Source organism: Dendropsophus ebraccatus, chromosome 1, assembly GCF_027789765.1.
Source record: "Dendropsophus ebraccatus isolate aDenEbr1 chromosome 1, aDenEbr1.pat, whole genome shotgun sequence".
Lineage (NCBI taxonomy): Eukaryota > Metazoa > Chordata > Amphibia > Anura > Hylidae > Dendropsophus > Dendropsophus ebraccatus.
In genome coordinates, this window is record NC_091454.1 from 151,669,282 (window position 1) to 151,696,262 (window position 26,981).

The 26,981-nt window shown below is 41.8% G+C and overlaps 1 protein-coding gene across 3 annotated transcripts in view; it reads left to right on the forward strand.

Annotated features, from left to right (window-relative positions):
• APBA2 (amyloid beta precursor protein binding family A member 2) overlaps nt 1–26,981 on the forward strand; it is a 302,541-nt gene that overhangs the window by 190,728 nt on the left and 84,832 nt on the right. For all 3 annotated transcript variants that reach the window (XM_069956545.1, XM_069956547.1, XM_069956548.1), the window contains 2 exons: nt 19,580–19,725; nt 25,176–25,262. In XM_069956545.1, coding sequence (XP_069812646.1) covers nt 19,580–19,725; nt 25,176–25,262 — 233 coding nt within the window. The remainder of the gene's footprint in view (nt 1–19,579; nt 19,726–25,175; nt 25,263–26,981) is intronic.

Here is a 26,981-nt window from a genome sequence, read left to right on the forward strand (position 1 = left end):
ATGCCTTCTAAATACTATATAGATGCACAGAGGGGAGTCTTACTTCTATTTGGGGGCACAGAGGGCACAGAGGGCACGAACTACTACTACATAGAAACAGAGGAATGTAACTACTATATTTAGGCACAAAAGGCCTAACTACTATATGGATGCACAGAGAAGGCTGAACTACTAAATGGAGGCTCTGAGGGGCCTGACTACTATATAGGGGGCACAAGGAGGGTCCATATCTTCTATATGGAGGTGTGTGTGTGTGGAGGGGAGGGGCTAATCTACTTTGTGTGGGTATAGATGGTGGCCTTTTTACTATATGAGGGTATAAAGGGAGCCTGTGTACTATATGAGGACTAAAACTGGGTCTAAATATAACATGGGGGCAAAGGGATGGTGCTGTAGCGAGAAGCCTAAAATGTTTGTCTGGCAGAGTCTTTATAGATAAAGCATTGCCAAGAAAAGTCTTCATGATGGCTGAGCCAGAAAAAGTGAAAAGGAAAAGTAAACAATTTCTATTAGCAAAATGTCACTTGTAATTCATGCAGGGAAGACAATCCCTGTAAGTCACTGGATGTAACTGAACTATAATCACTTATAAGAGCTGCAAAACCTGTATATAGCTGGATCTACTTCTATTTAGTCAACCCTTAGGGAGAATATTGGTCTTCATATAGTGGATTTTATTCAGTGATAGTCTAGTGGTATTATCCAGTCACTGGATGGTGAGGGTAGTGGTCATTGTGTGACAGTGTTATTTGTCCTGTATATACTGGTATTATTAGTAATATTGTGTGATTTAATTCAGTGACTGTATAAAACACAATTGTCAAACTGCGGCCCTCCAGCTGTTGCAAAATTACAATTACCAATAGTGGTTTTGAAACAGCTGGAGAGCCGTGAGTTTGACATCCCTGGTGTAATGGTATTAGTCATTGTGATGATGGTAGTAGTCATAGTTTTGAGTGTTGTCTTAAGATAACATTTTATATAAATGTGTAATTTTTTTTTTCATACATCCAAAAATTTGCTGTAGCCTTTTGCTAGTATATGTGGTGCCCCACGCTAGGGCCATCACCTATGTGTAGTGGTGGTTCCCTAAGTTTTGTACCACCCAGGTAAAGTAACACTCTCAGGTGTCACACCAATTGATTTCAACTGTGATTTCCACTGCAGCCACTAGGTGTCTCACTCCCCTCTGCACAGCTTTAGTGTATGTCTGAAGGTATTGGTATGTTTATATGTTAGAGCATTCACAGGTATCTCCTCTGTACACTTCTACCTTCTCTTTGACCTTTGTTGCCCTTAATGACCTTTGTTGCCCTCCTCTGCACCCGCTCCAGTTCAGCTGTGTCCTTCTTATATACTGGTTCCCAAAACTGTACACAGTATTCTATATCTGGTCTGACCAGTGATTTATAAAGAGGCAAAACTATGTTTTCATCTTTAGCATCTATGCCTCTTTTGATGCATCCCATTAGTTTATTTGGCTTGGCAGCTGCTGCCTGGCGCTGATCACTAAAGTTGAGTTTACTGTCCACCAATACCCCCAGGTCCTTTTCGGAAGCAGTTTAATGGTGCATTCACACCTACAGGATCTGCAGCTGATTTTCTGCAGCAGATTTCATTTAAATAACTGAACACAGCATCAAATCTGCTGCAGATCTGCTGCAGATCCTGTAGGTGTGAACGCACCCTTACCCAGTGTTTTAATATTTAGCACATAACTGTTCTTAATTTTTCTATGGCCCAAATGTATAACCTTACATTTATCCACATTAAACTTCATTTGCCATTTCACCGCCCAAGCCTCCAGCTTCCCCAAATCCCTCTTTAATATGATATAATCATCTTCTGTGGTGATTACTCTACCCAGTTTAGTATCATCTGCAAAAATGGAGATTCTACTCTGTAGCCCCTCTACAAGGTCATTAATAAAAATATTAAAAAGAAGTGGACCCAACACTGACCCCTGTGGTACCCCACTAGTAACTAAAACCCAAACTGATTATGTTCCATCAATGACCACCCTCTGTGTTCTATCACACAACCAGTTACTTTTGCATACATTTTCCCCCAGTCTCAGCATCCTTATTTTATAGACCAACCTTTTATGTGGTACAGTATCAAATGTCTTTGAAAAGTCCAGATACACAACATCCCCTGCCTCTTCATAGAAGCCGATCAGATTAGTCTGACAGGAACGATCCCTCATAAAACCATGCGAGTCCTGCGTTATAAGATTGTTTTCATTAAGATACTCCAGTATAGCTTCTCTTACAAACCCCTCAAATACTTTACCCACTATAGATGTTAGACTTACAAACCTGTAGTTTCCAGGATCACTCTTTGACCCCTACTTGAATATTGGTACCACATTAGCTATGAGCCAGTCCTGTGGAACAATCCCTGTCATTACAGAACCTTTAAATATTAGGAATAAGGGTCTGTCTAACACAGTACTTAATTCTTGCAAAACTCTAGGATGGATACCTTCTGGGACTGGTGATTTATGGATTTTAATGTTTTTAAGGTGTCGCCCCACTTCTTGTTGTGTTAGGCAGATGAGATTTATTGGAGGATTTACATAATCCCCAGTCATGTAATCTGTTATGGGATTCTCCTCTGTGAATACAATAGAGAAGAATGAACTTCTATCAAGAAATTGTAAAATGTTTATCAGCACATCCTAAGCCATTTAAAGGAGAAATTTGGGCAGACCACTTTCTTTACAAGTGGCGGGGGGGGGGGGGGGGGGATAAAAGAAATTACATTCTCTCACCTCCCCAGATCCAGCATTGGTTGGTACATACCGTCCCTGGCCACTTCTTGGTCTTTGCAGACTTGACACCTCACAACCAGGATCCCTACTCAGACCTGGAAGCAACTGGGGACCTCATTAGAGGTATGCTGCCACCAGTGCTGGAGCCGGGAAGGTGAGAGCATGTTATTTCTTTTATCCTCCCCGCCACTTGTGAAAAAAGAGATCTACCCGGACTTCTCCTTTTATAATGGTAACGTTTCACGTTTTTGGGGTCGGTCACAGGTCCTGTTTGAGTAGAAGTTTTGAAAAATCAATAGGCGTGTATACTGAACATGCAGTATTTAAACACCTTATGATTATATTGATAAGGTTGGTTTATATTGAGCTTGTCCAAAAATATGCAGTGCTGTTTTTGATCCTTGTAAATGGGGTGCAGAGCATAAGTTCTATCTGCCACCATTCGTCTATTCTGAACATAGTTATATGATTATAGATTTTAATGTCAGATGTTTAAAAAACTAATGAAATAGGCCATGTAACAAGAAAGAGCAATTTATTACGATTGGGTTCCTCCAATAGCACATAAATTACGCTGCGTGCCTAACTTTGTGAACAGATTATTAAAGTAGCAGCTATTTCCCCATTCCTCTCACTTTGTTTAAAAATCATTAACATTTCTATTCCGCCCTGATGAAATAATCATTTCTGCACTGGCAATAATGTCTTAACATGGATACCTTAACTTGCATATTATCAAAGGGCATCGGAAATCTAAAAACTGATGTGTCTGGTCATAAATTATATATTTAGCATTTGCCGCTGAACTTCAAGGCTGAACATCTGATGAAAGTTTTATATTAAATGATGTGGATTCAGATCTTTATTTTAACTAATTAAAGGGGTAGTCCACCAAAAAATTTTTTCCTTCAAATCAACTGGTGCCATGAAGTGCCAGAGATTTGTAATTCACTTCTATTAAAAAAACTTAAGTCTTCCAGTACTTATCAGCTGCTGTGTGTCCAGCAGGAAGTGGTGTTTTCTTTCCTGTCTGACCCAGTGCTCTCTGTTGCCTCCTCTGTCCATGTCAGGAACTGTCCAAAGCAGGAGCAAATCCCCATAGAAAACCTCTCCTGCTCTCCAGACTGGAAATAATACAACTTCCTGTTGGGCATACAGCAGCTGATAAGTACTGGAAGGCTTGAGATTTTTTAATAGAAGTAAATTACATATCTCTGGCACTTCATGGTAGCAGTTGATTTGAAAGAAAAATTTTTGGGTGGACTACCCCTTTAAAGACCGCAATGTCTTCCATTTTTTTTAACAAGCCTTTTCCTGTTGTTCAGGCAATGTAAATAACTATCCACAACGTCTTTACAGGGCACATTTGGAAGGTCACACATCTTTCCTTTATGTTGTAGACTTGTGCTAAAATAAAAATAAAAAAAAGAAAGAATTCCCCCTCTCCATCATTCTGCCTTCATACATCATTCTGCAATACCCCCTGGGATTTTTCAATGTTGGGAGGTTGGGGAGGTTGAGAAGGAGGGGTTTAAAGGATTATTGGGTAAAAATTAAAGGGGTAGTTCAGCAAAAACAAAAAATCTTTCAAATCAACTAATTCCAGAAAGTGCCAGAGATTTGTATTTTTCAGATTATTGTATTTTTCTATTACAAAATCTTAAGTCTCTCAGTACTTATCAGCTGCTGTATGTCCTGCAGGAAGTGATGGAGAGCATGAGAGGTTTTCTACGGGGATTTGTTACTGCTCTAGACAGTTACTGACATGGAGACAGCAACTGAGAGCATTGAGGGCGGCATAAAACATATCAGGAAAGACTTAAGGATTTGAATCTGTATAGTCTGGAGGAAAGAAGAGAAGGGGGGGGGGACATGAAATGTTTAAGTATATTGAAGGACTAAATAAGGTTCAGGATGGAAGTGTTTTTAGAAAATAACTGAACTCAAAAACAAGAGGACACAGTGAGAGGTTAGTTAAGGGAATGATCAGAAGCAAAAGTAGCAAAAGTAAAAGGAAGAAGAATCCATTATGGTTTACTAGAGAGGTTAAGGCCATTGTAAAGGGAAAAAAGGCAGTGTATAGGAAGTATAAGGAGACTGGGAATGAAGCTGACAGAGAGACGTATAAAAGTATACAGAAGCAGGCAAAGCAGTTTATAAATGCTGCTAAAGCCTCAGAAGAAGAAGAAATGGCAAAATCTGTTAAAGGGGTATTCCCCCCAAGAGCTAAAAAAAATGAAATGCCTCCAAACCTAGCTGGTCTTACTCACCAAGTCCCCCTGAGAATTTTGAGCCATCTCCCGTCTTTCTAGCTGCTTCCTTTCCTGAGTTACAAGTTTTCTAAAAGATGGTCTATAATCAAGATAGGAAACTACATTTCCCATCATGCAATGTTTTTGCCTGATGATGGTAATGTAGCAGAGCTGAGATGTGATGGGGATGTAGCAGAGCTGAGATAGGGAAAACGATGTAGCAGAGCTGAGATAGTGAGAACGATGTAGCAGAGCTGAGATAGTGAGAACGATGTAGCAGAGCTGAGTTAGTGAGAACAATGTAGCAGAGCTGAGATAGTAAAAACGATGTAGCAGAGCTGAGAATGTGATGGGGATGTAGCAGAGCTGAGATAGTGAGAACGATGTAGCTGAGATGTAATGGGGATGTAGCAGAGCTGAGATGTGATGGGGATGTAGCAGAGCTGAGATAGTGAGAACAATGTAGCAGAGCTGAGATAGTGAGAACGATGTAGTAGAGCTGAGATAGTGAGAACGATGTAGCAGAGCTAAGATGTGATGGGGATGTAGCAGAGCTGAGATAGTGAGAACGATGTAGCAGAGCTGAGATGTGATGGGGATGTAGCAGAGCTAGGATAGGGAAAACGATGTAGCAGAGCTGAGATAGGGAAAACGATGTAGCAAAGCTGAGGTGTCCAGAGGTGAAAAGGCTGCGGGTGGCCGCGGGTGAGAGGGCTTCGGGCGGCCGCGGGTGAGAGGGCTGCGGGTGGCCACGGGTGAAAGGGCTGCGGGTGGACGCGGGTGCGAGGGCTGCGGGCGGCCACGGGTGAGAGGGCTGCGGGCATCCTAGGGTGAGAAGGCTGCGGGCGGCCGCGGGTGAGGGGGCTACGGGCGTCCTGGGGTGAGAAGGCTGCGGGCGGCCACGGATGAGAGGGCTGCGAGCGTCCTGGGGTGAGAAGGCTGCGGGCGGCCGCGGGTGAGGGGGCTGGGGGTGTCACACATTTGGGGCTGCAGGCACAGGAGCGCTGCGGGCAGCCATCGGGTGAGCGGGGGTAAATGCACAGCCTGATTGCGATGTGCGTGTGGGTGAGCGCGGCGGCGGGCGGGTGGTGCAGGGTTTGCATCCACAGGAGCACCAGGCGGCCACTGGGTGAGCTGAATGGGGGAGGAGTGAAGGGGTCGTGCACACAGTGTGGGGGGGGGGTGGAGATGTATGATACAGGTGATCTCTCTGGGGGGCGCCGCTACACAGTTGCACTTATCGGAGTCTGCGAGCGGCCACCGGGAGACGTGGGGGGGGGGCTGCACTCACAAATGCGGCCACCGGATGAGGGGGGGCACAGACTCAAACAGTGCCGCGGGTGTGAGGGGAGGCACAGACTGTGGGTACGCTCCGGGTGGGGAGGTTACATAGAGCTGGTGAGCTCCAGGGCGAGGGGCACACAATGGGCGGTGCTGCTGTCAGAGAGGCAGACAGCTGCAGCGTCTCACTGTCCTCCCTCACTTCCGTGGACTGGGTTAGAAGCGCTAACCCAGCCCATTGAAGAGATGGAGGACACGTGATGCCATCTCGGAGGATGCGAGCCAGGAGCAGGGAGCGTGTCGGAGTGGACTGAGAGCTGATGATTCTATGCAATCCGTGGGGGTGGGGGCACCTAGATAACAGCAGAACTGTGCAGAATCCGTAATAAATTTATATTGTAAAGATGGAAAGCTACGGGTGGGCAACATATTAATGCAAAAATAATTTTGGGGGGAATACCCCTTTAAGGAGGGTAATAAAACCTTCTTCAGATATATAAGTGACAGGAAAATACGTTTATTGATGGAGATAAGGCGGTCGCTGACTATTTGAATAGTTACTTCTGCTCAGTGTTTTCAGAAGGAGGCCTTCACAATCACAGGATGGTTGGACACAGCATTGCCTCCAGTTATATGGGTTCAGCTCCAGTATTTTCAGAGGCTGAAGTTGCAGAGGAACTTGCCCGTTTAAAGCTGAATAAGGCGATGGGTCCAGATGGCATCCATCCCAGGGTTCTTAAAGAACTTGGATCTATGATTGTTGCCCCCCTAACAGATCTGTATAACCAATCCCTGCTAACAGGAGATGTCCCCAATGATTGGAGAATGGCCAATGTTATACCAATCCACAAGAAGGGGAGTAGATAAGAGCCCAGTAACTACAGGCCAGTGAGCTTAACATCTGTAGTTGTGAAAATGATGGAAACTCTTCTAAAAAGAAGATAATGGATCATCTAAGAATCAACAATTTGATGGATCCAAATCAGCATGGCTTTACTGAGGGCCGATCATGTCAGACTAATCTCATTGATTTCTATGATTATGCCACAAAAGTGCTGGATGAAGGTGGTGCTGTGGATATTGCCTATCTGGACACAGTGAGAGGTTAGTTAGGGGAAAGATCAGAAGCAATGTGAGAAAATATTATTTTACTGAAAGAGTAGTAGATACCTGGAACAAACTTCCAGCAGAGGTGGTTGGTAAATCTACAATAACAGAATTTAAACACGCCTGGGATAAACATATATCTATCCTAAGATAATAAGAAAGAAAATACTAAAAGGGCAGACTAGATGGACCCAGTGGTCTTTTTCTGCTATGTTTCTATGTTTCTAAGCAATGTGAGAAAATATTACAGAACAGCCAGTGTTACTGAAGATCATCCCGGCTGGTACTGCATTACCGGCCTGATGATCTTAATTTCTGCTGAATTTGAATGTGGGATCACTCACACGCTCCATTGTGTGAACTGACAGGTTCTCTGCGGCCGTTATACGACAAATAGAGGCTGAAGGAAAACTGACATGTTAGTTTTTTGTGTGGCCTCTAGCGATCCTGGCCGGTGTGTATACTATGTGTATACACTCCAGCCGTGATTCCATAGACTGCATCACAATGTAAGTTTCATATTAATCAAATTGTTGCAATTTGGCAAAAATGGCCAAATGGCTTTGGGAGTGACCAAAGCAAGGGGGTGGAAGGTCACTTCCATACCCCATCAGGGGTATCCCCCTTACCTGTTCATTTAAGAGTGAAACAGCAACAGAATCCTCCACTCCACAACTTGGTCCAACGGGCACAGGTCCAGTTAAAAAAAACAGGGCAAAATAAAGTACTAAAAATTTATTAAAAGTTGCCACAATGCGTTTCAGGATCATACCGATCCCTTTCTCAAGTGTCTGATTGGGTCCTGAAATGCATTGTGTAGTTTTTTAAATAAATCTTTAGTAGTTTATTTTGCCCTGTTTTTTTACCTGGACCTGCGCCCGTTGGACCCGGTTGTAAAGTGGAGGATTTTGTTGCTGTTCCTATCCCATTGTGGTTGCCTGGGAGTGGCTGTGGTTCATATACCTGCTGTGGTCAAGTGTTGTGCCTTGTGTTTGCACAACACTATCAGGTGAGAATCTCTATTTTTCTTTTTTCTAAAGCCCTTCTGTCTCATTTCTATACTATTGAGAACTGTTCATTCTTATATTATCATTTAAGATTGAGACAGCTTAAACACCTCAAGAGATGCATGCATGGGTTGCGTCTTGCACTTTGTCGAATCACTAACCCGGTGTTGATATGTATGCATGTCTTGGAAAAAGCCAGAGGCACAGATTTAGCAAGTTTTTTTTGGAATACATTATTTCTGCCATATTTTTTTCTTTTAAGAAATATAGTACAGTATGAAAATCTTCTCCAGTGTAAGGTTGTTGGAATTTTTGCCACTCTTTTATTTAATGAGATTAATGTAAAGCCTTCTCTAATCTGGGCTTTTTTTTTTATTCCATTCTCCAATACATGATACAAGTGTTTCCGGTCTATTTAAAGAGGTCTGGGCAAACCGATTTTTGTGCTGGGGAGGATAAAATAAAGAATGTGCTTTTACCTCCCCCACTTCAGCAATGGTGGCCGCAGACCAGAGCGGCGGTTTGCAGCCACCAGCACTGGAGCGGGGAAGGTAAGAGCACATTATTTCTTTTATTCTCCCCCTCACAGCAGTTAAAAAAATCGATTTTCCCGGATTTCTCTTTTTAAGTGTATCCCAATTGACTAGGTGTTCATATCCATTTTTTGGCAGTTGGATGGCCCATACAGCTCAACCCTCAGATTAGGTTCTGTGTGTGTCTACTCATTGGGGGCTTTATTTCTTTTTTTCATATTTTTTAAAGAAAAAGGGAAAGTCCCGCTACAGTTTTCACCCTCAAATGTCTGTTCTAGGCCCCTAAAGGTTAAAGAGGGTCAGAGTGCTGCCCCTTCCACCTCCCAGTGTCTTTTCTAGGCCCCATAGGGTTGAAGAGAGTCAGAGTGCTGCCTCTGCCACCTCTCAGTGTCTGTTCTAGAGTCTTTTAGGACCATTGCCCCTGATGGCGATTCCGTTTTAAAATGTCTACTGCTGTTCTGGGAGAAAGTGTCATTTAACATTACTCATCCACTGGCATCCAATGATGTCCACGGCTGATTCACCAACGTCCATAACAGTCCTAGGAGAAAAGTTGATTTGATGCCACTGGTCCACCAATATCAACTGCTGTCCTGGGAGAAAGTGTCATTTTATGCTGCTCATTTATCAATGCAGTGGACGTTTTAGACACTGTAGCAACAACAACTGTTTAATAAAAAATAGCTACTCTGTAATAGTCCCACTATTGTATCTACTATAGTTTGGCTGTTTCAATGAGATATATTTGTATTCGATTTGGGAATATTATTGAATTTAACCCAACATTTTTGAACCTCGCTTCGCTCATCTGTAGTTAAGATTCGTAGTGTATTGACCAAGATGATGATATGGCATCATTAGCTTCACCGTTCACAGGTCAATCAGTGTGTTACTTACCATAAAGGTTAAACTTACAAGCCTACAGTTTAGGTCTATTTTTTTTTTTTTTACCGCTTTTGAATACTGGCCTCATATTTGCTAGTCACCAGACCTGTGGGTCAGACATCATTATAGATAAGTCATTATAGATTTCATAAAAATTGAATATAAGGGTCTATCCATTGTTCTTAATTCCTACTGAATTTGGTAATATATGTCATCCGTGATTTGTCCATTTCAGTTCTTTGAGCACTTTGAGCTGGGTTAATCAGGTGACATTTAATGGAGAGTTTACATTATCCCTAATTATGTGTTCTGTTATTGGAATTTCCTATGTAAATATACCAGAGAAGATGGAGTTTAAGGGTACAAACCCACACAGCGTATACACAGCAGATACGCAACAAATACGCAGCAAATACGCAGCAGATTTGTTGGTACAGATTTGATGCTGTGTTCAGTTATTTAGATCTAATCTGCTGCGTATTTGCTGCGTGTTTGCTGCGTATTTGCTGCGTATCGCAGTAGTAAATACGCTGCTTATACGGTGTGTGGGTTTATACCCTAATAGATAATTACTTTCCTTATCCTCCTTTACTATTAAACCAGGTCAACAGTTTAAGCTTTAACTTTTTTTTTTATTAGTATTTTGTAGTTTCATTGAGTCTCTCTGTTTCCATCCCCGCTTTATTTGACTTCATCACAATAGTTTTTTTTCAAATTTCTTTCATTTTTTTTTATTTTTTTTTTAGAAACATTAATGCCTCATTACTATTTTTTGCTTCAGTACAGTAGTGTACATTTGCTTGTTTCATGTTGTTTCTAACATGCTTATTCCCAAACTGTATCTATTTTACATAGAATTCACGATTTAGATTGCTCTAGTGACGTCACTCAAGCACTGACACTGCAAAGGGAGCGCGGCCTCTTGTGACCGCAGGCTAAACGTTGCCTGCGGCCACAAGATTGACTGACAGGGAGGGAGCTAATGGCTCCCTCTTTGTCAGTGCTGCTGTATGTAACTATGAGCGCTCGTTATGAGCGCTCAAAGTTACAGTGCAAGGCGGGCGAGCAGGCAGGCGGGTGAGCGGGGGGCAGGATGAATGGGTAAGTAAATTAATAACTGCGCCCCCATCCAGACTGCGCCCCTGTCATTTTGTGTCCTAGGCCATCGCCTACCGCTGAATACTCTTTGTCCCAGCCCTTCATCACACCCCACCCCTGTCTGCATCATCAGCCTGTGCTCAGCAAACACACACAATGTGAGAAAGAGCCATGTAATCTCTGGCTCCTGAGGGGGAAGAGCAGTGGAAGCAGGAGACAATTTGGATTGGCACAGAGGCCGTTTTTCTTCACTTCCTGGATATCATTCAGCTTCCAGCATGGCATAACCGCAGAGATATGGTAATACATTGTATAGAGACATCTATATAACTTTTAATATACCTTTAATAGAAAACAGTTTTCCCCTGGAGTTTCCCTTTAAATATTATTTTCATAAATGTGATATTTTTCTTAGCTGCATCCATGTCTTATACAGTATTTTTGTAACCAGGTCACATTATCTCTAATCTGACTCTCGGAAAATTACAGTGTTCCCCTTCCTACCCAGCTCTATGTGGATATTGCCCCTTTTAATAAAATAAAAATTAATTAATTAATTAAAAAATAAATTAAATAATAATTTGGAAAGAGGACGCAGAGGTCCAAGTGGATGAGGAGGTAAAGGTGGAGGCGGAAGAGGAAGAAGCAGAGGAGGAGTTAGCCAACACTCTAGAATAGAGATTTGTATGTCGTTGCCTGGTTCATTTTTATGAACGCCAGCTTGTCCCCATTGATTGTCATTGAGGACTCCCCCTGCAGTGCTAAACACCCATTCAGAGATCACACTTTTCATAGGGAAGGCCCAGCACCTCCAAGGCATAGAGGGCAACTCTGGCCAAGTGTCTAATTTAGAAACCTAGAAATTTAACAAGGAAGATCCATCGCTCAGTTCGAGGAAAAAATGTTGACACACTGATTTACCATGTAGCTACAGTTTTCCTTCCTGCCTATATGTGCCATATCAGATGGTGGTGGTGGATCTTGTAGAGTACTGACAAAGGCGTTCTACATTGTGGCCATGTTCACCCTCCTTTTAAGGTCATGGTGGTTCCCCAGCTGCATTGGCGACTGCCTGATTGGCCTTGTGCTCCCAGCGAGCCCTCTCTGATAGATGGGAACTCCCAGCAGTGCATCTACCAGCTTATTCTTGTATCCCCACGTCTTTCTATCACACTCTACAGATGGAATGAAGGACACATTGTAGCAGAGACTCAGCAAGGTCGCCACTTGGCAACTCAGCCCTGATGAGAATCCTGGTAACTTGGTGGTCATTGTGCAGGCACTGCAGCGTGTAATTGCTCATGTAAGCCAGGCTGCCCAGAAGCAAGGACGAGCTGTTCTCAGTGGGAGATGTCTCCTCTAGCTCCTCTGCATCACCCCAGCCATGGTCTGGTGGTGTCTGTGAGCTGCTATCGGTGCCCCCCTGCCATGAAGGCAAATCGTCCTAGTCCTTCTCCAAAACTGTCCCTTGGCTGAACAGAGGTGTGGATGACTGGACTGACAACTGGGGAAATGGGCCTTCTTCCTCCTCCTCTGCTTCCTCCTGAAGGGTTTTATCAAACAGGCATAGGGTGGGGAGGGTAGCATTGACAGTGTGAGGGTGATGGTGTGTTGACGTATTCAAAGCACCTCAACATGGCACACACATGCCACATATTTGCCCACACGTTGCTGTTGGTCTACACTGTGACTCATCCTTGCATTTGCCAGCTGAAACTCGACTATGGGCTGCTACTGCTCAAAATCTTTTTGCAGCATTAACGTGGAGCTCCAGCTTGTGGGCATGTCACATACAGTATGAGGCGGTCGGTGGGAAGGCCAAAGTTCCACTGTAGTGCAGACAAGCGGGCTGTAGCAAGGTGAAAAAACCAAAAGGCGCACACTCAGACCACACTTTCTGGAGCAGATTTGGCATATCAGGGTAATGTGCCAGGAAGTTCTGCATCCCCAAGTTCAGCACATGTACCTGGCAATGGATGTGCTTTAAATCTGCTTAACAATATTTCTCCTGTTGCCACACACCTCCTTTTCGGGCTTCAGCTACAGCAACCATTCCTCTGTCTGCTGTTCAATCCCCATTCACAGCTCCTGCGCTGTATCACAGATAGTTTGAGCACAGCCTGCTTTCATTTCGCTATAGCTGTGCAGAATTTTGTTGCTCATGGGCTACAGTGGCCAGATGAGGAGGTGGCTGGTGATGCTGGTGGTGGTGCTCAGGTAATTAATATTAACGCCTCGATTAAGGCCCTGGTGGCACAACATGCAAACAACATGTGTCTTGTCTTCAGCTATTTGGAGGAAGAAATGCCATACCAGAGAGCTCCTCTGAACTAGCTCTTGGCCGATCATTTGGCGAGCAGTATTGAGGCCTAGCAAATAATGCTGCAGACCCTGGTGGGTGTTATATTTTCCACACCTGCTCCCCACAGCAGCAGCACCAAAGCCATGGCCCTTCTTTGTAGATTTCCTTTTTTTTTTTTCATTTGCTTAAAGGGGTTATCCAGTGCTACAAAAACATGACCACTTTCTTTCAGAGACAACACGACTCTTGTCTCCAGTTTAGATGGGGTTTGCAATTAAGCTCCATTTACTTCAATGGAACTGAGCAGCAAAATCCCACCCAAGCTGGAGACAAGAGTGGGGCTGTCTCTGGAAGAAAATGGCTATGTTTTTGTAGCGCTGGATAACCCCTTTAACTTCGGCAACACTTAGGGCCCTATTCCACAGTAACGATAATCAGGCCCCATTTGGCCCGATTCGGCCGATTATCGTTCGGTGAAATAGAGAGAACGATCAGCCGATGATCGTGTCATCGGCTGATCGTTCATTTAGGGCGATTTGACAGTAGCAGCATCATCATTATCATACATTACCTGTCCAGGCTTCTTCTCCGCGCTGTCTTCATCCCCGGGTCCCGCGCGCTCTTATCTTCTGAATGGCCGGTCAGCTGACGGAGCGCTCAGCCAATCACAGGCCGGGACCGCTGCAGCCTGTGATTGGCTGAGTGTGGCCTGTCAGCTGACCGGCCATTCAGAAGATAGAGCGCGCGGGATCCTGGGATGAAGACAGCGCGGAGAAGCCTGGACAGGTAATGTATAACTGCTGCAGCAAGGGCTGCAAGGAGATCGGTAACTATCTACTTGCAGCCCTCGCTCAACGATCATCAGGCTGTGGAATAGGCCCAGTAAACGAGCGGCGATCTAGCAGATCGCCGCTCGTTTACATCGTTGATCGGGCCCTCCTCGGCCCGTGGAATAGGACCCTTAGCCACACACTTATAGCCTAGCTGTGACAACATGAAAGCACATGAATATATTAGCCACGCATTCATTGCCCACCTGCAGCAACTGTTTGATATATTATTTATGCACCCATTGCTGAACTGCAACAACACTAGGATATATTAACCATGTACTGATTGCCCACACTGATGGGTTATCTCATCTGCAGCTATATTTGCATATATTAGCCTTGCACTGATTGCTCACCTGCCAGACTTTGATATATTAGCCATGCACTAATGGCCTAACTGTGGCAACACTTGGATATATTAGCCACACACTGATTGCCCAGCTGCGGCAATACTTGGATATATGAGCCACACACTGAATGCCTAGCTGCGGCAACACTTGGATGTATTAGCCACGCACTAATGGCCTAGTTGCGGCAACACTTGGATGTATTAGCCACGCACTAATGGCCTAGTTGCGGCAACACTTGGATGTATTAGCCACGAACTGATTGCCTACCTAAGGCAACATTTGGATATATTAGCCACACACTGATTGCCAACCTGCTAAAACACTTGGAAGTATTAGCCACACACTGATGGCCAAGCTGCAGCAATATTTGGATATATTAGCCATGCACTGATGGCCTAACTGCAGCAACAGTTTTTTTTTTGCCACTAACTGAAGGTCTAACTGCTGTAACACCTTATTTTAGCCACACATTGATGAGTTAACTGCGGCAACACCTTTTTCACTAGACTTTTAAAGATTTTCACTAGACTTCTCCTTTAACACAAATGGCAACAATATGCAGTAATATTACAAATTATTGGACAAGATATACTGAACCAGTGTTCTGCTTCCTGCAGATGCTGATAGGGAGACATCTGGTTACTACTCAGGAGGGAATAGCAAATTACAAAAGAAGTGCTTATTAATGAAGAAGTATATCTTTTATGGTGGTTACAGGGTTGACAACTTATCACTAATTATAAGGTATTTAGGGTAATTACTGATGAGCCGACATTATGCCATTTATGTTGGTATTTCCATCCTGACCACAGAAAATGAAAGTATGTTAAGTAAAAGTGCTATACACGCTTAGTATATATAAATGGAGATGTTATTGGAAAAATGCAGTAAACAGGAAATATATGTCACTTAATATGTGTTCCGTTCACTGTGTACAAACATTGAGAAGCGTATCATTTATACAAATGGTTTATGTGTACATATAGTAAATGTGCGTTGCTTTTTTAGAAAGAATCAGAGAGAAAGAAGGCTGCTTGTGAGTGAGAATCACATGAGACCAGATAAATACTCACCTGTCAGTAACAAACACTACTGTGTAAAGTCCATGGTGGCTACAAACTAACTCCAAAATGTACTCTGCACTGTCCCAATGTACTTACATTATACCAAAATAAGGAAGGGGTTTACAATATTCTTTCAGTAAATCCATATTAAAAATTGTGGCTCTTTAGGGGACTTAGAATAAAAAAACTATTTTTTTTTTCTGTTATGGCACAATGTTACAAAAGCGTCCACCCTTAGGCTATGTTCACATGTAGTACTTCCGCCAGTCTTTTGGTCAGTCTTTTTTTTAACCAAAACCAAGAGTGGAACTGACAGGGCAAAATTATAATGGAAAGATTTGCACAGCTTCTGTGTTTTCAACCCACTCCTGGTTTTGGTTGAAAAAAGACTGACAAAAATACTATGCGTGAACATAGCCTCAAGTTGTTAATTGCACTTATTAAAGCTAAAGCCAGGAGCAGATTTTAAATGGAGGACAGGTCTTAAAGAAAAGACTGAAATTTCTCTCTTTTCTTTTTGTTTAAATCCATTCCTGGATTTGTTTTCATTGATTACAATTAAAAACTTGAATATATGAACATATCATTAGGGCCCCATTTAATGGAACGATTATGCTACAAACAGGGCCAGATTAAAGGGAGGGCACCCGGGGCATGTGCCTCGGGGCCCCCACCAGCCCGAACCCGGAAGCAGGGTTCCGGGTTCAGACTGGTGCATCTATGGCAGGGGTGGGGTGAGAAAAATCTGTCCCGCTAGCCGCATCAGGCCCCCGACATATCCTGATGCGGCCCACACGCACAGCGCTCTCCTGTGTCCGGTGGCCACTAGACACAGGAGAGCCTGACAGCTCCTGTGAAGCGGTGGATGTCTGTTGTCTCTGGCGGGCCACGCACGATGACGCCATTTTATCACGCGCTGCCTGGTGTACAACACGTGTGCTGCAGAAGATAACAGAGGAGCCGGCCAGCAAGAAAGGGGAGTGGAGTGTTTTTTATTTTTACTACAACTATAATTACCAGGACACCACTGGGGATTTGGGGGGGGGGGGGGAGTTGGGAGAACGACAGATACCAGGATACCACTGGGGGTTGGAGACGGGGGATAGGTACCAGGACACCACTGGGGATTGGGGGGGGGGAGTTGGGAGAACGACAGATACCAGGATACCACTGGGGGTTGGGGACGGGGAGAACTACAGCTACCAGGACACCACTGGGGATTGGGGGAAGGGGGATAGCTACCTGGACACCACTGGGAGAACTACAGCTACCAGGATACCACTGGGGATTTGGGGGGAGGGGGAGTTGGGAGAACTACAGCTACCAGAATACCACTGGGGGTTGGGGAGGGGGATAGGTACCAGGACACCACTGGGGATTGGGGGGGGGAGAACTACAGTTACCAGGATACCCTTCCCTTTTTTTTTTGGGGGGGGGGGGGGAGGGGGGGTGAATGGGGAGCCCCCTACAAAATTGTTGCCCAGGGCCTCCACCAACCTTAATCCGGCCCTGCCTACGAACCAGCTGATATTGGCCTGAGTAATCGGGCAGTGATCAGGTGATAAACAAGCAAATGCTTTTTTGTCGGCTGATCACTTAATACTGACTTCCTGCAAAAACATTGCTTGGTGGACAAACATCTCTTTGTACAATATAAGATGTGCAGCTGATGAACAAATAAAGCAAAAGCCTTCAGGAATAATCCAGCAATCCTTTATATAGCCCTCCCAGAACAATAGTTGTTCCTCTTCTACAAGATTGACGCTTAAGTGTCCACACTGTTGGGAACTAACCACTCCCAAGCATACAATATTCTCAGTATCCCTAATAAACCATTGACCTTCTCTGCTCACTTTGTATAATAAAAAAAATAATATTAATACATAAAAAAAATCATGTTAAAGAATATAAATACCCCCAGATATCAAAGTGACATCACATAGATGGCTCCAGATCAAATGCTGTATGATAAGCACATTTAGGAACAAAAGGGAAGATTAATCAAACATGGTGTAAAGTGAAACTGGCTCAGTTGCCCCTAGCAACCAATCAGATTCCAACTTTCATTTTCCAAAGAGTCTGTGAGGGATGAAAGGTGGAATCTGATTGGTTGCTAGGGGCAACTGAGCCAGTTTCACTTTACACCATGTTTGATAAATCTCTCCCAAAGTGAAACTGGCTCAGTTGCCCATAGCAACCAATCAGATTCCACCTTTCATCCCTCACAGACTCTTTGGAAAATGAAAGGTGGAATCTGATTGGTTGCTAGGGGCAACTGAGCCAGTTTCACTTTACACCATGTTTGATTAATCTTCCCCTTTGTTCCTAAATGTGCTTATCATACAGCATTTGATCTGTTTTCCAAAACCTAATGATGACCACCCCTCTTATCAAGCAAAAGGACACTACCAGTGGCACATTTCCAGTTTAATAAAAAGTATTTTGGGACTAGTTTTACTTTTTTTGGATGTTAGTTTGTGACTTACTGACTTATTTTGCCCACATAGTGGAGTCTATTTAAAAAAATCAGTAAATATTTCTAAAATGTAGAATCATGTCAAAACCCAATACGTGTGTTAATACGTAATTTTACCACAAAACATGCTATACTATCCCAATTGCAGCTGAGGGGACATGCAACATGCCTATAATTTGTCTAGATAGAAAAAGTAAGTTTATTACTACCAATATCTGTTTGTAGTAAATAATCACATATCGATTTTATTTATTGTGTGCAAATCCTTGAACAGTACAATATTAGACAGTAGCTAATACTGTTTGTGTATACCATGCTGTACCATGGTTCTGCTATATTTAGGCTATGTTCACACTACATAAAAAACGCGGCCGTAATTCATAAAAACGTCCGTATTTGCGCAAATATGTTCGTTTTTATGAAGTACGGCCATGTTTTTTGCGTAGTGTGAACCCGGCCTTACTCTGTAATTCTTATATGATTATCCCTACATTGGGGGGTTGGAATCTTAGCTAATCATGTAAACTCTGTTAGATTGCTTTTTAGGTATATTCCTCTCTCTCTCTCTCTCTCTCTCTCTCTCTCTCTCTCTCTCTCTCTCTCTCGTTTTAAGTTGTCTGCTTTATTCATCAGCTCCATTTCAATGTTGTTATCCCTTCTAATTTCATTGGCTCTGAATTTATCTTTGCTCTGGGATTGAAACTGTCCTAATGCACCAGTGATTTCCTGTTCATTTAGATACAAATTTGTCCTCAGTTTAACCCCTGTACATATACCAAGGTGTCAAGAAAATAGTCTTTAAACAGACATAGTAAACTTCAAAGACATGTTTGGAGTTAATCTCCATCAGGAAATTCTCCAATGACCCTTTGTCACTGTTCCAAGCTGCAAAGAAATCACTTGTGTACTGAAACCAAGCTACAAAATATTATGTAAAGAGTTTTGTTATATGTTACATTATGACACTGGCTTGAAAAAGGGCCCACATTGTCTTTTACAATGCCTTAAAGGGGTTGTCCAGGGAGCAGAAGACAGCTGAAGCCTTCTGCTTCCCAGTGCTTACTTGTAAATCCATGTCTCAGTAGGATTACATCCTGATCCCAATCATTACATGTGGCCGTGGTTTTGCAACGTCAGTGACATTGTGCATCTATTGAACCTTGTGTACAGGCATGGTTTCACCCGCTTGCTATGATCAGGGTGTACGCCGCCCCCTCCACATATTAGAAGGCTTACTTCAGAGATGTGGATACATACGAAGTGAGTGCTGAGATATAGCTGAAATGTAATATTTATATCCGGTGCCTTGGAAACCCTTTCCTCATTAAATTTCTATATTTAATGAAACTAAGATACTTTGCTATTATTATTTTTACAGATTTATTTTAAATTTTTCAGTGATCTGAAAAAAAAATACAAAAATAATAAAGTATAGTTATTCTAACAATTATAGCAAGCATCAAAAGAATATGTATTGTCAACTAGTGGAATCAAATGTTACATACAGAAAAAAGTAAGAATACATTGTATACAAATATTGAATTCTTCTAGTCATGCAATTGTATATTTTCCAGTACCTAGCCATAAGACTCTACTAACCAACTGGTATTTGTTATTTCAGTGCCTGGCCCTTGTGAGCCGGAGGATCTTATTGATGGAATCATCTTTGCAGCTAATTTCCTGGGCTCCACACAGCTGCTGTCAGAACGCAATCCATCGAAAAATATCAGAATGATGCAAGCCCAAGAAGCTGTAAGCCGTGTGAAGGTGAGGGGTTTATTTCATGGATATTATATGAGGGACTTTGTGAAATCTATACAGTTTATAAAGTCAGTGTGCACTACTGCAATTTATCTAAGTCTGGATTTAATGGTAACTGTCTATATTGTCACCTGTGTCCACTGTGGCAATTTACCACTAGATTTGTTATTACTCATATTATGCACAGGTTTTAAAACCAACCAGAGAATACTGTAACCCAGTTTTTCAGCTTTTTCTTCAAATTTTTTTCTGAATGACTTTTTCAAAGTCATAAATAGATAGATAGACAGAGAGATATATTAGATCCTAACATGTCTGTATCACCAAATATTGTATATTACAAAATCATGATGCTATAATCACGATAACCTGTGAAAACATAATTTTTGTATGGATGAGCCAGCCAGATCTTTATCGATCATATTTTTGTTGTGTATTTCCTGCTGTTTAGTCCTATTGACTTAATCATCAAAATTAACAGCCTTGAAAAACACGTTTGAAAAAAATGTTAAAATAAGCATCCTGCAAAATATAAGGTCTCATACAGCTACATCTAATTTAACCTAAAAGAGGTCAAACTGTTTTTTTGAGTAAAAAAAGAGACATTTTGCCTAATTAGTCTGGGTTCACACTACGTATATTTCAGTCAGTATTGTGGTCCTCATATTGCAAGCAAAACCAGAAGGGCTCTGTTCACACAATGTTGAAATTGAGTAGATGGCCGCCATATAACGGTAAATAACTGCCATTATTTCAATATAACAGCCGTTGTTTTAAAATAACAGCAAATATTTGCCATTAAATGGCGGCCATCCACTCAATTTCAACATTGTGTGAACAGAGCCTTTCTGTGTTTTTAATCCACTCCTGGTTTTGGTTGCAATATGAGGACCACAATACTGACTGAAATATACGTAGTGTGAACCCAGCCTAAAACCTAATACAGAGTTTCTTAAAATTGCTTTTACTATATATTTCTGCAAAAATATTTTAAATAACAGTTACACTTTAAGGCTATGTTCACACTACGTTTAACAGCATCTGTTGCATAGCAATGGACGCTGGTAAACTGCCGGCCATCAGGCTGCATTTAGGATGTTCCTGCAGCTGGTACCTCTGTATCAGCTGCAGGAACGTTCTATTATTACTGTTGATTTGCGGGCACCGTCGCGTGTTCCTGCAAATCAATTAGCCATTAGCTTCAATGCAATGCTATTTGTACAAAAAGATTTGTACAACTTTGTCCAAAAATTTTAAGAATTATATTCATTCAGAATTGATTTGCTCATCTTTAGCCGCAAACATTGGATGTTACAACAACGGCCGCTGTTTGCGCTTAACAGTATGTAGTGAGAACATAGCCTTAACCTGTACTGTGAATGAACTTTTGGACAAAAGAGTTGCATGGATGCTTTTTGGGATTAAATAATATTACAGGTTATAGTCTATTTTGGAGAAGGGTTGTTGATCCCAGGATTTATTCTGATTGCCAGATTTGGAACTGCCTCCCTCTAAATCAACACTATAAGGTAACAGGTAGGGATGGTCCGAACCGAGTTCGGTTCGGGTTCGTACGAACCGGAACTCTCGGTAATGATTCCCGCTGTCTGCCCACTCCGTGCAGCGGGCGGATCCAGCGGGAGGACCACCTGGAAAACTGGGATACAGCCATAGCCATAGGCTGTATCCCAGTTTTCCAGGCGGTCCTCCCGCTGTATCCACCCGCTCCACGGAGCGGGCAGACAGCGGGAATCTGATGCCAAGCGTTTGGGTTCATACGAACCCGAACCTCGGAGGGTTCGGACCATCCCTAGTAACAGGCTTAACAGGATGGATGTCTTTTTTTAAGCCTTAGTAGATCATATGGCAATTTTATCAATGTACTTGAAGGTTGCCTAAAGTAAAAAAAAAAAGTTAAAAAAAATAAAATAAAAATGACACCTATGGTTAATGATCCTGTTTTTTTGTTGCTTTTTGTTTTATACTTCTGCTTAAAAGTAATCAAATTATCTTTTTCATTGGAAAAGCAACTGATGCATTTGACTTGATGATTGAACATGTGCTAACATTATGCTAACATTAAACTTGTAATATGCCATTTAAAAGATGTGGGATGACACGACTGTGGCAATAATACGTTTATAGCAACATAACATCTGGTCGGTGTGTGGGTTTCCTTGTCATATTCCCAGTATTGTGCGCTAATAGATTACTCTTTTCTCTGTTTTTCTTTGTGTGTTCACACTTCCTTATCCTCTCTGTCACGCGCTTTCGTCTACTCAGAGGATGCAGAAGGCTGCTAAAATCAAGAAAAAAGCGGTGTGTGGAATGTTTCCTATTTTTAATTCCATTTCATTGTCTTTTTTCATTCCATCCACATCCCTTGAATTAAGTCACAATTGTTTATGGCCATTTTTTTTCTTTAAATCATTTTTACATTAGAGGTCTGAGGAACCGGAATCATGTTTTTGTGGTACACACCATGGAATATTCTCATTTCATATATCTAATTTCTACTCCACAATTATTGTGGTGTATATATGAAATTTTGTATATGTCTATTACAGAATACTGCTTTTTTCTATACTCCTTTCATCCTCGAGCTCCATTTATCCTTCCCGTTAAAATCAGACAGCTCAGCTTACCAAAATATCAAGTTTAATGCTGCCCATAGAAGTCAATGAAAGGTGGAGTCAAGAAGGAGTTAGCTGCAGACTGAGACAGAGCACAGAGAGTTATATATACCAATGGATAAAGCTCTACTGTTATAAAGTGTGATGAAACCCCCTCCCCTCTGTGACACGGTTCCATTAGAATAGAGGGGCGGGGGTTTTCTCCCACTGGGGCGGGCCGGCCCACCTCCAGTGCTCAGTAATAGACCAGCACAGTGCACTGGAACTGGGCCGCCATTCAAAGAGGACCGCCACACTGGTTTCCCCATGCTGACCCTGTTCTATTGATATGCAACACTTAAAGCAAATGTACCTGATGGTACATTCATTTTAAAGCTTACACTTCTTAGCACTGCTTTATAATGGCCCTTATGTTGCTGCTGCATTTGAGGGTGTGCTATAGACATATATAGAAGCAGGATTCCCTCTTCTTTGTTTGTCTAGTGTATAGGATACATAACAGCTTGTCTCCACCTCTAGCTCATGGATAACTGAAAACAAGTCATGGAGCCTGCTGAGCAGAAGGCTTGTAAAACTGACATTACAAGCTATATAAAGGCTGCAAATAGTGATTCTTGACTTGTACACACACAGTTATAAACTTGATTTTTAGTTAATGTTAATATATATTGTTATATATTAACGTAAACCCTCCCATCAATCCTATGCTCCTAAATGTTACACCATGCTAAGAAATGCTTACCATTTCTTACACTGCAGCCTATTTCCTATTCCTCATCTATATTTGGACTCATTCATTCACAGTACGTAGTGATAAGTGCCCTGATTGATGAGATGTAATTTACTAGAAAACTGTTCCAAAAATCTCCTCTGTGGCTTTGTATTTATGCCTCATGGCATTTATCATGAGAAGATATGTTAATTATGGAAAATGTGCCAAGGCAGATCTTTTCTCTGGATAACAATATGCTGGATAACATGGCTCTTTTAATATTTTTCCTGAAGCCTGAAAGTATTTTTTTCCTAATTTGAGTCTCATGAAATATTACTTATCTGCATCTGCCTATTGGTTTCATACTGTTCCATAAAGTCACATGCATATATGTGTAGTAATGTCATTAAAGGGGTTGTCCAGCGTTATAAAAACATGGCCACTTTCTTCCAGAGACAACACTACTCTTGTCTCCAGTTCAGGTGTGGTTTGCAGTTAAGCTTCATTCACTTCAATGGAACTGAGTTACAAAACCAACCAAACTGGAAACAAGAGTGGTGCTGTCTCTCGAAGAAAGTGGCCATGTTTTTTAAATGCTGAATAATCCCTTTAAGTGTATACCATAAAGCGACCTATTAAGCCACTGGCTTAAAATTAAATTAACTAGTCGCATCTAAATTCATAATTCATCTAAAGAAGGGTATGCACATGTTCTGTATAGAGGAAGTGTGGACGCGCTAATCATTTTCTCTGGTGGGCTCAATAAACCCCAACCTACCGCTGTAGAGATCAGCATACTGCAGGGAAAAACTACTAAGGCCATAAGCCATAATGTCATTAGAATATCATGTAGGGCATGCATAACTCTATTTGTTATAAAGTCGGTTGCTTAGTTGCTAGCATATAAAGAAAACACAACTAACAAACAAGAAAAGAGATATGCCAAATCAGCAACATAGCACACCACAATAAGGTAATAAATCCAATGAAAGTACTTCATTGTTGCAGGTACATTACCAAACATAGATGGCCCCAAAGCTAAAAACACTTAAAACATCCCACCATGGAGACACCATGTATGGCATCATCTAAAGTGATACCCCTGAACTGGTTTATCACACACCATATTCAAGTAAAGTGCAAGTGCAATTCCCCAAAAATCAAATAAGTAAGCTATTTACAAATCACCAAGCAAAATAATACCAATATCAAGAATGCAGAAAAAATATCACAAAAAATATGTTGCAAAATAGACACAAAGGGTAAGTAGAATACCAATCACCAAAAAAGATATTGAGGGGAATAGGGTGGAAATGCTGTGCCACTAACAAGAGCCCCACGCGTTCCATCCGCCCAACCGGACTTCCTTAGGGGTTAAGCCATAATGTGGCCAAAAGACGGTGCTGGGTTGTAGATTCATTTCTGTAATCCCAGTTTTGATGCTGCTATAAGGCACTATGGAAGCAAAGACAGCCATACTCTGCAGATGATAAGATATCTGCAAACATTGAATATCTGTATAATTTCAAACTGCTTTACAGCTATATTTACTATGCTTTAAATCTTAGGTCCTTAGAACATATTTTCATCATTGAGCCCGACAAGGTGACCTTGCTCAGATGGGTCACTAAACTAATCATTATATCTGTATAACAGCAGACCCATGAGCCATGTCAGTTATACATTTTCTCTGTTTGAGTCATATACCGAAGAAGAATGAATGGGAAAAATTGCAAAGCTGCCTGAAGATGTGTCAAATTGAGCTTGCATTGAGTCTCACAAGTCTATAATCTACCCAATGCAAACTGCTGTAAGTCAATGTATAGTTGACCTCTTCCTTTTTCATGCAAGCTATTGACAAGAACCCTTCATATTTACCAGACCTTCTTACATATATTGATTAGGCCATATTGATTGTGTGTGTAAAAATAAAAAAAAAAAAGACCCGAGTCGTTTCATTGTGATGATCAGAATTAGTTGTGATCTGGGTTTACAATATAACCACTATATAGCATTCCACCATTAATTACCATCAAATCTTTACCACATCCCATCTATCAGTTTCTTTTGTAAATTACATCATTCATGTTGTCTCTGTACTCTCATTCTAGAACTCCGAAGGAGATTCTCAGACGTTAACAGAAGTGGATCTTTTTATATCAACACAGAGGATCAAAGTTTTAAACGCTGATACACAGGTATGTTTTCATCTTGTTTGCTGTAGATGGACTAAGCTGTGGGATTTGTGGATAGAAAGTGTTTCTTCGGCAAGTGCAGAGAGCTGCCTGCAGAGTCGGAGGAGTGTTGTGCAATGTCTGAATAAAAACAATGTGAGATCACCACAAGGAGCATTTGTCTCCATTCCTATCACGTTTAGGGGTTGAGGTTTCCATTCTTTTCCTTGAGGCAAATAAAACAACACAATCTATTCAATGTCCCTGTATACAGCTATATGCTGAAATATGTAAATAGTAGGTAGGTATACATGTCTATAGATTGTTGAGCTGATGAATTCTTTGTGGGAATGTCACAGTATGGGTTTGCAAACTTTTTTAGTATATACGTTAATTCTTGTGATTATGGCAAGGCTATACTGCAACTTATTAGATGCTAAAAAGCTTTTTTTAGACTGACAGCTGCACTTTACAAGATTGCATACAAGTGGATCGCTATGGACAGCAGCTTTAGTTCAAAAAGTGGAGTCTTGGCTTTATTCTTGTGACTTTTGCTGATATATATTATGACATACTCGTGGCAGATCCACGTTTAATGTACTCCATGTAGTCTACTTGTGACTACGCTTGGTTAACTTCCTGAACATATTCTTTTTGTGTGGGTCTCCAAACCATGGTCTACTCCAGTGTGCATTCCAGGAATGGACCAAATGTTGCCACTAGTAGGCTGCATTTGGTACATTAAATGCAATAGGCCAATGAGTAATACATTACCATACTTTTTTTCTGGTATCCCACGTATACCAATGATGGATGGCAAAAATGAAATGTAAATGGAGCTTTACAAAACAGAACATATACATTAGTGCCAAAGACTAATCTTTAGCCTCCACAGGAGTAGTGTGGACCTGTTCTAGCATGCAGTGTCGCTAGCGCAAATATGATCTCTTGCAAGTGTCATGAGAAGAAAACCTGCAATCAGTTCATAAAAGTCTATGTCTCAATTATCCCACACCATGCTAAGACAAGCCAGGAGCATTCTGGAATCAAAAGCCGTGGTTTGATGAAACAAAGACTGAATTCTTTGGGTTACAATCACCAAAGGTACTGTATGTTTGGAGGAAGAAAGAGAAGCTGTTCAATAGAAGAACACCTTGCCAACTGTTCTGTTCTTTTTAGGATTATCATGGGAAATATTGTACAGATTGAGCAAAGTATGGATTCTACTAAATATTAACAAATCCTGGAAGCCAACATCCCTCAGTCAGGGAGGAAACTGAAACTGAAAGGTGTTTGGATTTTTACAAAGATCAACACATATATACAGATTGTATATTAAAACTACTTAAGGAAACATAATCCCTGGCTTTTGGAATCAAACAACAGAAAAGTAGACAGCACTGCTCGGAGCTCAGTGGCATGGTGGGTGCCAGCCGGGAGATCTTGACTTTGGATAGCTTTTGAAATCTCTGTATACTTGGTATACTCTTAAGGAAGAGTATAAAAGTAATTAAGGCTTTAAGGTATTATGTGGAGACCCAGGGATGCAAGGTGTTGTATGCAAGAGCTAGGTGTTGTGGGACCGCTGCAACACTTGTCACAGAGCTCAAAGTGGTAGAAAGATCTCTCTGGGACCCAGCACATGCCTGTTATAAGTGTTCCTATATCTAAATAGTGTATAGTCCTCAAGACCAGAAATCAGCCCTACTTCATACAGTAGATATAGATTTAATGTGATTCAAT